At 42.2% G+C, this 17,197-nt stretch overlaps 1 protein-coding gene across 1 annotated transcript in view; it reads left to right on the top strand.

Moving 5' to 3' along the window:
- Nucleotides 1–461: 461 nt before the first annotated feature.
- Nucleotides 462–17,197, top strand: part of RIC8B (RIC8 guanine nucleotide exchange factor B) — a 32,569-nt gene continuing 15,833 nt past the window's right edge. Inside the window, exons 1-4 of the mRNA XM_082279962.1 lie at nucleotides 462–590; nucleotides 3,812–3,859; nucleotides 11,651–12,259; nucleotides 14,865–14,959. Coding sequence (XP_082136088.1) covers nucleotides 477–590; nucleotides 3,812–3,859; nucleotides 11,651–12,259; nucleotides 14,865–14,959 — 866 coding nt within the window. The 5' untranslated portion in view covers nucleotides 462–476. The remainder of the gene's footprint in view (nucleotides 591–3,811; nucleotides 3,860–11,650; nucleotides 12,260–14,864; nucleotides 14,960–17,197) is intronic.

A 17,197-nucleotide genomic window follows, 5' to 3' on the forward strand; every position in this document is an offset into this window, starting at 1 on the left:
CAGAAAAAGCGGCCAGCCCTGGTTTTGGCAGCCTTTCGCCTAGCGACAGACACGGGGTGGACAGGGCAGGTCGCAGAGAGCACACGATCGGACAAGCCCAAGGAGGCGGGAGGGATGCCCCGGGCAGTGCCCTGTGCCGCTGAGCGTCCCGAGAACGCGCTGCCGCCGCTCCTCTCGGCGGGAGCCCTGGGGGCTGTGGGCGCGGACTGCAGCACCCATCGTGCCCCAGGGCAACAGAGCCCCGCTCGCCCCGCCGCGCGCCGCGCCGTTCGGCATGCTGGGAGATGTAGTCCTCTCTCCGCAACGGCCGGCCGGCGGGACGGCAGCCAATAGGAGGGCTCGGGGGTGGGCGCCGCCGGCCCCTCCAGCCAATGGCGCGCGGAGGGTGCCTGCCAGTTCGGGCGGCTTCCGCGGGGAGCGTCGGGCGCGTCAGGGGGCGCGGGGCGCGCGGTCGGGGCGGAGCGGGGCGGTCGGGCATGGAGCCGGGCGCGGAGCCGGGCCCCGAGTTGGGCGCGGTGCTGGAGGCTGTGGAGGGGCGCGGCGGCGGCGCCGAGGCGGTGGAGCGCGTCCTGGCGCGGTACAACGAGGAGGTAACGGGTCCCATCCCCCTCCCCTCTGCGCCGCTCCCCCGGCGGTGTCGCCGCCCCGCCCCGCCCGACATCGGCAGCGCCGCCGGCAGAGTCCCGCTGCTCCCTGGGCTCGGCTCTGCGGCGGGTCCCCCGCGCTCACCGCTTCACCGCTGTGCCCCTGCCCGCCACGGCCCCTGCCCGGCGCAGCCTCCCGGCCCTTCCCGTGCACTCCCCGCCCGCAGGCCGTGCAGGGCACCGCGGCACTGCCGGGGCGGAGAGCCAGGGCAGTGCCTAGAGGAAAGCAGGCTCCCAAGGGAGCACAAAGCCCATTGCTAGGCTCGGCCCCCGGCACCTTCGGTCTTGCGTTCTACGCGTCCAGTGGGCAGTGTGGGTTATCGGCGATCGGGCTGTAAAAGGAGCTATTTGATAGCGTTCATTTGCCTCATAAATCCTTTAACCTACATGTACCACTGGGCAGGGGCTGGACAGAATAACACTGAAGTCTCTTGGGTACCTGCCCACCTGCCCGAGGTGCTGCCCTTTGTGGGCAGCCCTTTGTCACCGGCAATAGAGAGGCCTTGCCATCGCCTGTGTGGCCGTGTCAGCGTGCAGGGACAGGGGGGGTGTGTGAAATGGGCTGACAAACCTCACTTCATTTTTCCGTGTTTCTGGCCAAGCAAAACGAAAAGGGAAGATAGCTTAGAGCAGGTTTAGCTTTTAATGCTGGCAGGTATGAAAAAGTAGTAAGGGTCTACTGCTGCTGCAGCCTGATATGTGTATGCTCAGTCAAGAAGTGAGAGGGTTTCCTGCTAATGCAGGAAAGTGAAAATCAGAGTGAGAATAGATATTGGGTGGATTTTTGTATTTTTTATCCTCCTAGATTTTAGTAGAGCAGTATAGTCCATTTTCAAAGATTATGTCTCAACCCATCAGGTGTCTGCCCTTTGTGTAGATGCTTATGTGACTGATACACAGGTCTGTAAAGCTGGTACTGACTCAGAGTTTGGCTTTGCATGTATTTAAGTGCAGTCATATTGAACTAATTGTTGACTGAAATTTAGGAATCTCTTATGGGAAGGAGCATTCAGATTTTTAATCAAAGTTTCATAGCTTTGTTATTAGGGGTGAAGCCAAATGAATGTGGATGTGATGTGGGTATTCTTCAGCCTCCAAGAGGTGTCCTGAAATCTGCTGTCTTAAGTGCACTATGTTTTACATCTAACAATGGCAGGAGTTGATTTCTTCACTCAAACTGGAGCTTGTAGAAGCTTGGGCAACAGCCTTGACATAGGCTGCCTTTGTGCATGTGGAATTCAAAGGTAGAGACTGATGGAGCTGCAGGGCACTTTCTCTGAAGGATTGGTAGATCAGGAGTTCGTGAGACACATCTGTTTTAACTTGCTGACCTGTGAGGTACAGAGGAAGGATTCTGATTGAAGGAACCTTTTATCTCTGTCCTTACTCTTCAAAATGACCCTGTGTTAAATGTGTTCTGTCAAAAAGCCATGCACAAGCATAATTTCTTAATTTTGCTGTACTGGATTTTATGCCTGCTCAGCAGCTTTCCCAGATGAATTATTTAGGCTTGAGTTGAATTCTCAAGGACACAGTGAGAGCTTGTGCAGCTTCTATTCTGACATTTCAAGTATTTGAGTGACGTATTAGAGTTAAATGTGTAGCTAAATACCTCTTTTGGAGTGGGATGGGGAGCTCTCAGTACTGTCTCAATATGCCATTGCTTTACTGTGTTTCTTCCTAGAACTTTTTAATCATATTTCCTGCATCTCTTTTCTGTACACTTTGTTACTGACGCTTTGTGGGCCAGCAGAGACTGAGCAGAGTACTCCAGGTTCCAGGGCTTTAGCTTTTTTCCAAATAACAAATTAAATATGCTTTAATTGAAAAAAAAAAAAAAAAAAAAAGGATGGATCAAGTGTAGTTCCAAGGTGCAGGTGGCTGTAGAATAACTATAATGAGAGAAATGAATAGATCTGTTGGTGCTTCTCTGTGCTGTCCAATTTGCAGTGATTATTCCAGATCTCCTCTAGTGCTTAGGCTTCTTGCTCTCACTACAGCGCTTCTGTAAATTTGCAAAAATGTTCATGTGCAAACGTAAAGCTTGCATTCTCTTGGTTAATTGCTCATCATTTAATGCTCACCTGCTCTTGATTGGCATGTTGCTGATCTCCTGTGGTCCAGTTGGGAACCCTGTAAGACAGAGGATGGGAATTATTTGCCCACCATTGAGAGAGGAAGGGAATGACTTTCCTACCATCCTAAAAGCTCTAACTGATGTTGGTAACCTTTGGTGGTTGGGTAGATGTCCAAGGCCTTTCTGTGTAATCGTGAGTTTGGGTTATGAAAGGTAAGAGGCCCATGAATGTGCTCTGGAAAGTCACTTTCGTTTTCCAGTCGCTTCCATGATGTAGTAAGTTGCATATTAGAAGTAGAAATTGAGAGAGAATTGAGTAGAAATTGAGTAGAATAGAATTTTTTTTTTTTTTTGGAAGCTGTTCGTCATTCTTGATCATTTATTTAGACTGGAAGTATTAAAATGTTAAGAGAACTGTCTGGTATTAGTGCTGTTTTCTTTGACTGTCATAATAACTTTTGCCATATAAGTAATATTCCACTAATAGCATTCTTCAGGATACTAACATAGAACTAGACCCAACTGCTATTTGAAGTGTTTAATAAAAAATAAGGACTTGTTGTTAGACCATGTCTATCTTCTACCAGAGAAACTAATACCTTGGTAAGGTGTTTTGGAAATTGCCAGATCACAGAAACTGGTAGTTCTTGTAGCAAGGCTTATTTGATTTGTACTGCTTGTTTTCTGGGCAAGGTGATGCTGTGGTGGTTCTGGTTTGGGACAGTCAGAGCAGTCAAAAGCTGATCAGCAAGATCTGCTCGGGGAAGAACCTGAGCAATGAGATATGTGTAAAACACAAGGCAATCTCTCTCATTTTTCACCCTGTCAAGTGCTATATGTGAGGTGGTTGACTCACATCCCACAGATAAAAGCTTGCTCTGCACCAGTAGTAGATGTGGAACTCTTCATTGGAGTCACTTATTGAAGCTTTTGCTGTTGGGGAGGATGGGAAAAGGGTGATGTGGTTGTAGCCTCATTATCTGAGGCTTGGTTTAACAAGGCTCCTGAAGTTTTTAATAGTTTTGCAGGTATTGCCTCTTCATCAGCTGCTGTGCATGTAACAAACACAAACTCTTGTTTTTACTTACAGAATCGGGCTACTTTCAGGTTCGATCCTGCAGATGAAGACAAAAGAAAGGTGAGTAAAATAGGCTGTTGAGCTGCATATCTCAATGTAGAAGTATAAAAGAGTAAAGGCAGTCTCTTAACTTAGCTGCCATTGTGAAATGGTGCAAGCAATGAGTATAAAGTTATATTTTAATTTTTGCTTCTTCAGTCCAAGAGATGCGACAACTACAAATTCCCTTTTTTTTCTGAAAGAAATTCCCCTAGCAAAGCTCCCACTCTTGAATGAAAGTAGTTACAGAAAAGCCCATAAATTATTTTGCTGGGTACAGATTTGAGATGAGGTGGAGGAATAAGGGTAAAGATACTCTTCAATACCTACGGAGATAAAATTTTGCAATAGATTTTTCAATTTTCTCTCTTCTCAGCAGGTAGCAGTAGGACAGATGTATTTCTCGTCTATGTGAGATGCTTAAAGAATACTAGAGATTAAGATGAAGGGATAAGTACAGAAGAAAGCTATTAAGATGTAAGGAAGACAGGGTTGCAGAAGCCTATTATTCCAAAGGTGGCTGTAATCAGTGAGATGTGGTACGTGTATGTCAGCTGTCAAAGACGGGAAATGTGTATTGAGCTGTACAGGTGTGTCAGGGCTTAACACATCCCTTGGGATCTATCCACAGCCTTGCATTTAAAGCTAGGACATGGATTGGTTTTATTTTTTCCTATTATTTTTAGGGTGTAATATGTAATAACAAGCCCCTTCCTTTCCGTTGTGTAATTAGCTTTGGGGCTGATTTGCATATTTATTCAGGAAATGTTCATTAGTGAATGAGGCTGTATGTTCCTGCTATTTCTGAAATAAACTCAGAGCTTGAAATCAGAATTGCAAAGTTCCTACCAAGGATAGCTTGTCTAAAATAGGGTGCACATCGTTTCATTTCATGATTTTATGCAAAATCTAAATATTTTAAGGGGCTTTTTGTGGTAGAAATGTGTGGGATGATAAGTCTGGCAGTCTTTTGCATTTGCAAACCCATCAGTTGTTTGTACTGTAATCTTCAGTTGCAATTCCTTATAACACAGAGGACCCAGAGACCTCTTAGCTTTGCTTTATCTGTGGCTTTACTCGAAACTGGCACTCAGTGATCTCAGCGATGTGGTGATGGGCTGTGTGTGTCCCTTCTGATCTGCAGAAGAGCTCAGCTGGGATCCCAATTTGGTGCTCTTGCCTCTGTTCCCTCACTGTCCCTACCCTTTTTACACTGCAAATGAGCAAATGTCTAGTCTGAGATATTGATTGCCGACTACAGAACATAGGAAAGGAGAAGAGAGCAGAAGCCAGACTGGCAAAAGCCAAATAAAGACAATGAGTTTGGAGGGGTGTTTGTAAGGTATGCAGTATAAGGATTTTTTTTTTCCCTGTGGATGGTTGGGTTTGGTTTTTTAGGGTGTTTTTTTTTTTTTTTTTTTAACAACCCATACACACCAGGGACATGCTGAAAATACAAAAGGTAGAAAGGGCAAAACTATGGCTTGACTAGAAGCTGGGTAAACTGAAGAGAGTACATTGTTCTGCAGTGATCTATGGCTATCAAAGCATGATGCTTTAGGCTATGGCCTAACTAAATCAGCAGTGGGTTTGTGGTACTGAATTCCAGGAGGAAAGTAGATTGTGTCCTCTAGAAGGCAGGAAGAGAGGTAATGCTTGTTTGTCTGGACATAGCCACAGGACTGTAATACATCACAGGGTGATAAAAACACAAGATTGTAATGTGAGCTGTCCTTGTACTTGTCCTGGTTGTTTGTTTAATGATGTATGTGTCTGCATTGTCCTATCTGTCATGAGTGTTATGGATATAAATCAGATGGAAATCTGTGTCGTACTGTAAGATCCCTTCAGATACCAGGCACATCAAGTCAGTGCCAATCCTTCTTAACTTGTTACCTTCTTACCAATAAAAAATATGAATTTCTGGAAGCCTGTTTTCAGTTTCTGGGTGTAAACAGTATAGAAATTGCCAACCAGAAGTAAATGTGTTCTGAAAAAGCAGCTGAAATTGCGGCAGCGGGGTTGTGTCTGAGGAGCATAATGATCTCTTAGAAATCTAAAATATTTGTCTCAAGCAATCAAGAAGTTGTTGATGGTGTTTTGCTGGAAAAAGTTGAGTCTTCAGAACTGCAACACTTCACAGCGCCGTGGCATGGTTGAGACAAACAGTTGGTTCTTTAGGTCTGTTCTGGAATCCACTCCAGAGAATTAGTATCTGTTAACTTGACCAGGCAGTCACCTTGGAGAGAGTTGTCAGGCATAGTGTCTCCCTCTCTGTGGCACAGCAGGTGCTTCAGCTCAAGCTCACATGTCCTAATACAAAAAGGAAAGGGTTTTTTGGACCACTTGATCCTTATTTAATAGCTTTGCTCTCCATTATTTATACTATGTCAGGGCCAAATACTGCTTCTGAAATAGCAACACATTTGTGCTGTTTACAGACTTCAAATGGTAAGAAAATTACAGTACTGTCTGTGCCCTGGAAATGTCTGTCAGCACTGACTGCCTGCTTGGCCACAGCATTCCACAGCTGGAAGTTGCTACAGTGCTGTTTGCTGTGATATAACAGACAAAGTAAATCTGTCCAAGATGGCAAGTAAGGCTTTTTAAATTGGATGGAGGCACTGAGTTTGTGAGAGGAAGGGGAAAAAGGGGAAGCAGCAGCCAAATGTAAGAATATGACTTACAAGCCATATTCTTACCTGAAATGATTGAGCTGTTTCCTCTTCAGCTCCATACCTTTTTGTCTGCTTCACCATTTGTAGTACTTGCAACATCTGATTTCTCCTGTATCAGGTCCAGCTTACTGTGCTGGATCTCTGATAGAAATCTTCAGAATTTGAGACCAGTGTCCTTGAGTTATTGTCCAGGTTCAATTTGAACATGATGGATCTAAAATTCAGTGGGAAGAAAATCACCAAAACAGTCTTTTCCCCTTGCATTGCAGAGTGTTTTCAAGGTGTTGAAATAGCTGCTGGTAAATCATATCAAATGTATCATGGGGCTTTCTCTACAAATTAAATTCATGATGTGGGGAGATTCTCTAAGTCTGTGGACAGTACCATACCTTAACTCTGGAAGGATGGGAGGAATGAAGTATGTTGATGGAGCAAGATGCTGTCATGCTCTAAATCTTAGAACCTCATTCTTAGATAGTGCTGTTGACGCTGTGATGCTTCAGGGAGGTCTGAAGGTTCCTGCAGCCACCAAGGCACAGTTTTTCTCCTCCCAGTAAATTTGTGGCAAGCTTTTAAAGTCTGTTAGTGAGTGTCCTGTAAAAATAATAGGCTCTGGTTCTCCTGTGGGCACACTGTGTGGTAGCTTAGTATTAGTTGCTGTTGTTATTGTTCTGACTTCACCAAAACCCCTTAAGGGAGTACCAGTCTGTAAGAGGAAAAAAGTGCTAAGTATCCTTCATTAGTACTGAGCGTTTGTTCTAATTCCCTCTGGTCCTGCCCATTCCCATCCAGCATTTTTCAGCTTTTACTGAAACCTCTTAAGGTTCATGACAAGCCAGTGAAACCAATCTCTCCTTTTAACACCCTTCTTTCACCACAGGATTACAGAGGGTAAAAGGGTTCTCCCTCTCCCTGTCCAGTAAGGTGAGCAAGGAGGGCTGCTGTGAGTGCAGCTGCCCAGGACTTCACCTTTCTGTGACTGTGAAGCAGGTGTTTAATCCACCAGTTCTGACAACAGGGATTGCTCAGTGTGCTCCTCACCTCACCTGCAGAACTGTCGTGCTCTCACATGTTCAAACCTTTGACTTGGAGCTGTGCCATGTCAGAGCTGGCAGGCTCCTGCCAAACAGCCAACCTCCTGCTGTCAGTGTGGGCTCAACAAATCAGTGCTCGAGTGAAGCGGGCTGGATCCTCAAGGAATACAAGTATCCACCTTCCCTCCCCACCCACATCTGTCCACAAAGACTAGGCAAAAATTTGTCGTGGCCTTCTCAGGGGAGATTATCTAATTGTCTGTTATTCAGCACATTTGATGATACATGTTCTATAAATGTTGTCTTGGCTTCCAGGGAGAGCTTTAACTAATGTTTCGAATATCCTTGGGCTTCCTTCCTCAATGTCTTGGATGCTTAGCTCTGAAACCTAATAGAAACTTAAGCACAGAAACTAAAGAGTTGTACTCCCCTTTCCTTTCCTTCCTGTCCTTTCCCCTCCCCCCAGTCTAATCAGCCTGTGAACAAAGATGGTGGAAGATAATGGAAGTAAAGAAATTATATTGGCCCAAAGCCACACAGCAGGTCTGTGGATGAGCAAGGGAGAAAACACAGGTCTCTTGTATGTCAGGAGAGGTCTTTTTCTACTGGGCTGTGTTGCTTCTTAGCATCAAGACTTTATGCTGTCAGGATAAAGAACCAAAATAGGTTAATAGCTTATTTGTCAAAACAGGATGACAAATGGGTTTTTGTGGCATTCCTGTTTTAACACAAGATTTAACACTACGGCATAGACAAAAGGAATGGTGTGTATTGTTCTGTGTTAATCTTACTATTAGCACAGAAGCTGAAAAATCTTGAATTTCAGAGAAATGAATGGATTTTACAATAAAAAAAGTTAAAACTAGAAACTGCCTTGTCTGTGAACAAGTATATAAAAAACAATTCTTGCTGTAGCATGGTTGATGAAAGTCAAAATGTTATCTGGATGTCAGAAGGACAGAACCCCAAACAAAGAAATGTGAAAATCTTGCAGTAACTTAAAGGGTAGCAACAAAGCAACTGAAACTAGAACAAATACCATCCATGTTGTGGAAGGGGGAGGTACCTTCCTGTCTGAATTTTCACTTCCTTTCATTTCCAACCATATAAATGAAATCTGTGCCCCTTAGTTTATGCCATGCTAATGGCCTACAGGGTGGTAGAAAGAGCACCACCTAAAGAAAATTAAAAGCATAATAATGCTTTTGTGGTCACATCTCTTCCTGTTTCTCTTCACTCCGTGTATTGTTTCCCTTGTACCATCAAGGCCAAAACAGAAAATGTGCTGTATGGCATTTGGTTTTAGTTGTCTCCAAGGCAATTTCCTAGTAGGGTGCATCTTCAAAATTTTCCATGGATAGCTCTGCAAGTATAATCAGATACTGTAGCTTTTCCTGAGCTGCTGATGGCTCTTGGGATCAGCCAGCAGTGGTTCACTGTCGCAGATATCCTAACTGATTGCCGATTCCTCTAAAATCACTCTGAATGGCTCACTGGCTCTAACTCCAGAGAACTTTGTCAGAAGTTAAGCTGTAAGCAGGTTGCTAAATCTCAAAAAAAAAAAAAAAAAGTTCTATTTAATATCTCTCTCTAGTACAACTGTTCAGAGTTAAAACTCTCTGGGTGCTGCGTTTCACTAAGATTTGAAGCCAAGAGATGATTTTGTATTTTTTAATTAAATTACTTGTCTTTTACTGTATGGAGGGAAGGTTAGACTTCCACCTCTCATAGCAAGTCAGCAGGAGGTTGGTGCCCTTTGGGATCCCTCCTGCAGTGCTTTTGACATTTTGCAGTGACACTTCCATAGCAGCAGGTGGGTAACTTATAGAAAAAAGAATTAAAAAATCATTCGGAATTTGAGAGGCTTGGTATATTTGTAATCAAACGGGTGTTCAGAATTTGGATTAATTGTTACAGGCCATCTTGTAGCAGCTGATACCAACAAGGAAGACAGTAACTTCTAGCTGGAAATGCTTAAACACAAACTGGCATTTTTCTGAAGTGCTGTGAACTGTCCATTCACTTCTGTGTTATTCCTCAAAACCAAACAGACTCCACACTTCAGCTTGCAAAGCAGAGTTAATTGTATGGAAGGCTCTCAGCAATAGGAAGTGAACTCTTGTAAGAAGTCGAGTTGTGACTTGGTAATTTGACTGTGGATCTAAACTGGTCATTTTTTGTTTCCTAGGCATTTTTAGGAACACTTCAAGGATGCCACCTTCAGAAATATTTAGTGCAGGTCTAGCATACCATGCTTAAGTCAGGGAGTTGTGCAGATCTGTGTGAGCGGCATTAGGTTAATGGTGAGGAACTCTGAGAACTCTGTACTTGAGTATGTTTTTCCAGCCACAGTAAGGACCTATATGCCTGTACAGGTGGTCACATGTGGGGTCTGTAGTGTTGTGGTGTCTCTGATATTCTGATAAAAATTTCTTATGTTGCCTGTGTGATTGTAAGAGGAGGAGCTCATTCCTTGTTTTCAAACTCTTACTGAATTAGTCTAGTCAGGGGTGTGGAGATGCAGCCAAGATCTTGGTTGTCTGGATGGTGCTTTTGGGTGGGCTTAACCCCAGGACAAGCATACTAGAAATCATATTGTGAGTTCCTGCTGTTTGACTTTGTTTACAGATTTTCTTTTAACATTGTTGAAGTTAAAAGAAAACGAGTTGAAATCTTGTGGTGTTTTCTCCCTTATTCTTCTGGAGTGTCTGTTCTAGATGTGCTTTAGACTTAATGTTTGTTGTTGGTTTTGGGGTTTTTTTTAAATTTTGGCTTTAATTCTAAGTCATCACAGTAATAATGTTGGCTTAGATGTCCCAAGTGGAACCTTTGTTTTGAGCTTTGTGCCAGGGTCATGGGCTTCTATGCTCCCCACCTTTTCATTGTGGTAGTGATGGTGAAAAGTGGAATTCCAGAGTCCATTCCTCAAGAACTACTTTATACTTTACTAGTATTCCTATGCTTTTTGTAATCACTTTCTTGACACAGACTGCCTGAGATCACAATATGAATTTCGGGTCCTAAGCAGACTTCTGCACTAGTGCTATTCAACCCAGTTGCTGCTCTGGCTCCTTTGGTAATTTATTAATGTTGATGGTCAAGACACCAAGCTGGGGAGGTGGAAGCATGGAGGAACTGTCCTGGGAGGTACAGTCCAGTTTATGTTGTATTGGGAACTTCTTTGTGACTATACTTCTGATGCTAGTACCCACGAGGAGTAGTGTTGTCTTGAGCTTAAGGCATAAAAACCCATTGGAGTCCTCTTACATCAAGCAGTCCCTTCTGGCCTTTTTCCCCTTTTGATTGATTGTGCATTTCTGTCTTATAAAAGGCAATACTTCTATAATTCAGATGTTACAGTTCTGATCTGCAGATTACTGGAGTGTTGTATTTTCTCATGCTGCATTTATATGATTGTTTACTCTTGCAGTCCTGTTGGTATAAAGAATCCGTGAACTATTTTGACATCAGGAGCAATCTGTGTTGATAAAGCAGCAGTTTTGCTGGCTTGGTAAAACTGCTATAGTCTGTCTTCAAGTAAAACTGCATTATGTATCTGTCAGAGGTGATATTTCTAAGAGTCTTACTTGAAATGGCAGAAGTGTGTCAATTAGGTTGAAGTGGCCACACAAACATGGAGTACTAATCCTTGTATGTTAAGTAGCACTTATTTTGGTTTCTTTTTCCCCCAGCCTCCTGACTGAAACAACCTGAACTTAAAATTCTGCAGGTGTTGTAGGTGGGACTGTTGTACTTTTATGTATTTTTAAAACCTTTCACTTCTCTCTAGCTCTGTTACTCTTCTGGAGTTTTTAGTCCTGATACTGTAACTGGCAGTGGTGGGTAACAGCTGCCATTTTGGCTTAATGCTTTTGCAAATGTTGATGTATTTGGATTGTATCCATGAGGAAAACCGCTTTTGGTGCTCTCTGGAGGCCTTTTGTAACAGTTCATATTTTGAAGAGCTAATATGGAATACCTAGTTTCTCAAGTCAGATAAAACCTCAAAAGTTATATGGAAGTTTAGCGAAGTAGTTTCTTATTGCTACCAATATTTTGACACTAAAACTGTTCCCTTTTTCTTTGTTGTGTTTGCCTAGAAACTGTGTGAGGGAATTCTGAACATCCTTGAAAAAGACACAAAAACTTCATGTCAAGTTGCCTGCCTGGAGGCCCTCCGGATTCTCTCCAGAGACAAGAAAGTTTTAGTGCCTGTAACCACAAAGAGGAACATGCAGATCCTTATGAAGCTAGCAAAGCTGGACACTGTGGAAGATCCTTTGGAGAGAGTATCTGAATTTCCTGTGATAGTAGAAGCCTTAAAATGCCTCTGTAACATAATTTTTAATAGTTCAGTTGCACAGAAGCTCAGTTTGGAACTGAATCTTGCAGCGATGCTCTGCAATCTTCTGCAGAAATGTAAGGACCAGCAGCTGGTTGATGACATTAAATGCTTTGATTTGCGTCTGCTCTTCCTCTTGTCACTTCTGCACACAGATATTAGGGCACAGTTGCGTCAGGAACTACAAGGGGTGCAAGTTTTGACTCAGGCTTTGGAGAGTTCCCTGAGTGTAAGATGGACAGAAGAATATAAAGCAGCAGAAGATCGTGACAGGCCTCCTCTATCTTTGCAAGAGACAGATTGTGCCATTGAGGCACTAAAGGCTCTATTTAATGTAACACTTGACAGTTGGAATGTCCACAGTAAGGTAAGGCTTAGCTGAAGTGCTTTTTTCAATTGATTTTGTTTAGCCTGAAAGAACCAGCAGGTAGATAGACAAGAGGCACTTATTGTTCCTGTTACTACTTGGGCAAAAAATTTTATCCATGCATTTTCTGTGTAGTGGGAGAATAGCTTGGCTTGCCTAATGCAAGTTAAAACTGTATGTTTTTGAATACAAAAATGCAAAAAATACTATTTCATAAAAGTCTTAGATTTCCAAAAGAAAATAAATGTTGTTCACTAATAATTAGCTAGCTAGGAAAACCTTCTTAATCTAAGTGTACCAGAGGGCTGCATCTCTGGAGGTTGTGGACCATGGCAATAGAGTATTAGATAGAGCTGACAGGACTCCCTAGGTTTTGTCTGTTTCATGATAAGTACATCAACTCTCATTTTTAACGAATAACTGATGAAAGAGTGGTACTGTTTTTAATATCTTTGGCCCATTCTCCCAACACCAGCTTTGGACTTAAACATTATCTTTTAAGATGAGATCAAGTACAAGAACCAAATACAGTTTCATTGTTATGTCTTATGAATAAGGTTTATCTTGGTTTGTTTTCATTATTACATCAGATCTTTTTTTTCCTTAGATAACTGTGCTTCCTATGTGTTGCATCCTTTAATTTATAAACAGAAATTACCAGGATAACTTTGCTGAATAAACGGAGTCTTTGCTACAGCAGGAGAATTACGTAGGGAACCTTTCTTTTTGGTCCTCATCATAGTCTCTAGAACAATGTTGTTTACTTGTCACTGGGCATTGTAAATATGCGGCATATAAAGCTGATCAAAATTCTACAGTAGTTAAAACTCGCAAATAATTGTTCTCTTTAGTGCATTGGACTAAACAGCAAATAAGACATTAATTATAACTTTAAGGAATGTAAAACTTGAGAAAAGTCTGAAGTTTATTCTTTGCTTTAATGTCTCAAGGATATGGTGAATAAGAAATCCTGAAATTTAAGATTAAGTGACGGAGGGATCAGAGAAGCTAATATTTGAGTTAAGGAAATACAAAGAAAGTGAGCTTTCTTTCTTCTGTGTGTAGTCCCAACTTAGACCCTTATTAAAAGTATCTTTAACTTTGTCAAAGTTCTTTGTATAGACAAGTGATTGTTTTGGAGGTAAAAAAGCATGTAACACAGTTATATGGAAAGTTGGAAAAAGAAACTGTATTACATGTTCACCTCTCGAGAGGTAAGCTCTTGACGGCTGGAAGTTGGTTTGCTCTTACAAAATACTGAAACTGGAGAGATGTAAAGCCCAGCGCACTGCAGGAAGGCAGGCAGGAGATGGCACATGGTTGTGCCTTTATCTGCTGGGGTTTTGTGTGGCTACTGTCTGTGGAATGAGGGAGGTTTTGTCCTTGAAATCTTTTCCTCCTTAATATCCCAAGCGTGCCTGCAGCTTGCCTTTTGTTTTTGTTTTTTTTTTTAATGAGAGTTTAAGACATCTCAGGGCAGGAGAAGCTTATTTTGTGTTTTGAGATAGAGTTTAGATAGTAATTCTTTGCTAGAAATTCCTAAAAGCAGAAAACCTTTAAGTTAAAGAACTTTTCAGTGGCTGTTAGCCAGATATGTTAGGTGACATTCTATTTAGTGAATATTTCAGTGGCAATTTTAATGGTCTGGAAGAAGAGTGAAAGGCGTGTTAATGAAGTGGGCTGAACATGCAGAATTTGAAGAGATTCCAAACAGAACACATGGAAAATAAAAGGAGAGCACAGAAGTTGGGAATGTGGGTAGAAAGCTAAACAAGACCCACCCTAATGTGGAGAGAACCATTTGAAACACCAATATTTAATGCCTGGAGATGGTTTCAAGGTAGCAAAGCCAGACAAGAGCTGCAGGTGGTTCAGCTGGCAGATTTGGATGCTGATGCTACAAAAGATGCATTGGGTGCTTTGTGCCAGGTCAAGCACTCCAGAACATATAGATGGATGCCAAGAGGAGCTGTTGAAAAAGGGTGAGGACAATGGTACACAGTTAAATGGTTGCAGTTACTGCTGTAGTTTTGTGTAGCTGCTGTCTGGGGGGAGACTGGCATTGCTTGGAGAGAGGACAAAGCAGGACAGATAAGGTTGCTGAGAAGTTACTGGGAATGCAGGAAAGGTCTCAAGGGAACAGAAGCAAGGGAGTTAGAAAAAGAGACAGACTGGGTGGAGGGAATGAAACTTGGCAGGAAAAGGCCTAAATGAGGAGAAGACAAATTAAATGAAGAACATACATAATTTAAATGGATGAAGAGGTCACCTGGTGTGAATATAAGAAGGAAGAGAGCAGTATGTTAGGAACAGTGGTATGGAATTGAGCGAACACTTGTAACTGGGTTTTCTAGTAATGAAGGCTGATTTAACTGGAAAAACCTCCTCAGTGAGTTTTACAAGGCCTAGTTCAAAGTCAGCTTATGAGAGTTATGTAGCATTAAGCATTCAGTGAACACTAAGGTACAGTCCTTTTATTGATAGGGATGGATGTTATGATCTAATAGGTATTTTCCATCTTTAATTTTTATTATTCTAGTGACCTGAAACCCTCACTTGCAATCTTCAAAATGAAAAAATATCTTCATAATTTATATTTATATAGAATGAATCTCATCAATTTCGTTACATGGCTGCCATCCTTCGACACTGCTTATTAACCACGGGCCCTACTGAAGAAAAAACTGAAGAGTTGCACAGGTTGGTAGAACTGCAGAACCAATCTATGTTAAAAGGTTTTTGTTTGGTTGGTTTTCCTGAAATTACTTTGCCTAAAGTCTAAAGTGGAAATATGAGAAACAATGAAAACTACTAACTTGGAGTTAACATTGGTAATCTTTTTTTGATGAAAGCTGTTTTCCTCAAATATTGTTTAAACATGTCCAGTTTTCCAGAGAGAAGGTGGCTGGCAGGATTGTTATTTTCTATCACTGATAATGAAGCTCACCTTTTTAAAATTTTCTTTTTATGTTCATGCGTGTGTATCTGAGGATGAAAATACATATGGAAATGCTAAGTGTAGTTCAAATTGAAGTGGAATACAACTTCTGTTGTATTGCACAGAAGCTGATGGGAACACTGCATTTTGAGATTTCTATATGTAAGTTTTGCAATTCTGATGGATTGGGGTGGAAGTAACAAGTTGATATTTTATCCCAGTAGTTCTAGGCTGCTTTATTGGAAGTACAAATACTTTTTCCTTGGTAATAGTATTTTTTTCAAAGATGAGTGAATCACACAGTTTTAGGTGTGTGGTTGGTTTGTTTTCCTCAGTCCTGCACCCAACTGTTAGTATTGGCAGCCAGTAATTCAGTCAAAATTCAAATTATTTGTGGTGAGGTGGTGGTTCTTTGTTTAGTGTTATTGTTCTTTCTCCATGACACCCTTCTTTTACCAAGTAGGTCAGCTGTTCACTGGGCCTGGCAGTACAGTAGCTTCTGTCAGCAATGAAATGTTGCCATTTTCTTCTTCAGAAGTATCTGTATATCTAACTGTAGGGTCTTTTGAAGGTCTTCAAAAGGAACCAGTCTCTAGGAAGAAAGATACATCTTTTCCCACCCAGCAATCTTGAAAGTGTTAAATGACCTTGACTAAAATCTTGGAAAGCTCTTAGAGATCAATAGTCTTAGAAGGTGAACACTAAAATCCTACATCAGAGCCCTTCTCAGCTGGTGCAGACTAGTTTGGAATAATTTAGGATACTGCTGCAGTAGTTGCCATGACTGAAGTTAGTGCTGAGTCGTAAAGGGCAGTTAGTGTTTTCTCTTTGCTGCTGCTTGTTGTGGGTGCTTTGTGCTCTCAGCTTCCTTTAAGGGAGGGACTGGCAGGAATAAAATCCCTACTGCTGGGAGAATTTAACAGTTTTGGATACAATCAACAATTACAAGAGAGAGTTACAAGAATTATTATACAGCTGATGCTCTTCCCAAGATCTGTTTCCTTGTCCAGAAATCTGACTAGTCTGATCACTCTGTTAAGTACACTGCCCTGTAAAATTTAATTATCTTGTGCGATTGCAAAGGGATGGAAATTATGCAGGTCCTTTTGGTTTTAGCTTTTGCAAACACTTGCAGATGAGATCCAGAAAGGGCTTTACATAAAGAAGTAGGCAGCTGTGAAGATGTAGTGTTGGTGTGATTTCTGTCCTTGCTTTTTCAGTCACAAGGGAGATTTTTTGTAGCAGTGCTGCCCATGTGGGCCTTATGGAGACACCAAGTCAAAGCAAAGGCTCTCCATAATTCTGAGAGGGGGAAGTAGGAAAGAAATGAGGACACACATCACTGCCTTGAGTCACTTCCATTGTTCCCCCTTCTCCAGCACACTCAGTGTAGCACTGCATCAGTCTTTCTGCTATGCTGAGAAAACAACTTTGTCCCTCAGCAAACTGTAGCTGGTTAAGTTAGCTGAAGAGTAAAGAATGCATCATTGCATGTGGTATTTGATCTTGATTTACGTGCTACAAGAGCACCGTGCAGGATTTGACTGCTGCAATTCAAATATTTCAGCCTTTTTGCTGAACCTGAGTTTTGTTTCTGAATGCTACAAGGATGCAATAGAAGCTGAATAATTGAATAGGCTTTTCCACCAAGATTGTTCATCATAAGACAACTCTGGAATAGAGAAGCTATACTTGGAAGTAATGCCCTGCAAATCCTCAAAGGATCTGGGGCTGCATCAGAGGACCCCACTCCAGTCTGCTGATGTATTTGGACAAGCAGAATTTAATTCCTGATAGGAGCTTCACTAACAGATGAGTGAACTGTTGTTAGCAGTGTGTAGCTAAGAAAGAGAGGCTGTGTCATCATTTGGGCTATGCTGGACTCTGACCACGCAATCTTTATTGCCAGAGATGAGGTGTGAGTCAGAGAGCAGAGCACAACTTCCAGCTCTGCTTTCCACCTGGAGCCTATCAGCAAGGCAATTATGAAAACTGTGTTA

The sequence above is a fragment of the Coloeus monedula genome (genome assembly GCF_965178545.1).
Source record: "Coloeus monedula genome assembly, chromosome: 4".
Taxonomy (NCBI): Eukaryota; Metazoa; Chordata; class Aves; order Passeriformes; family Corvidae; genus Coloeus; species Coloeus monedula.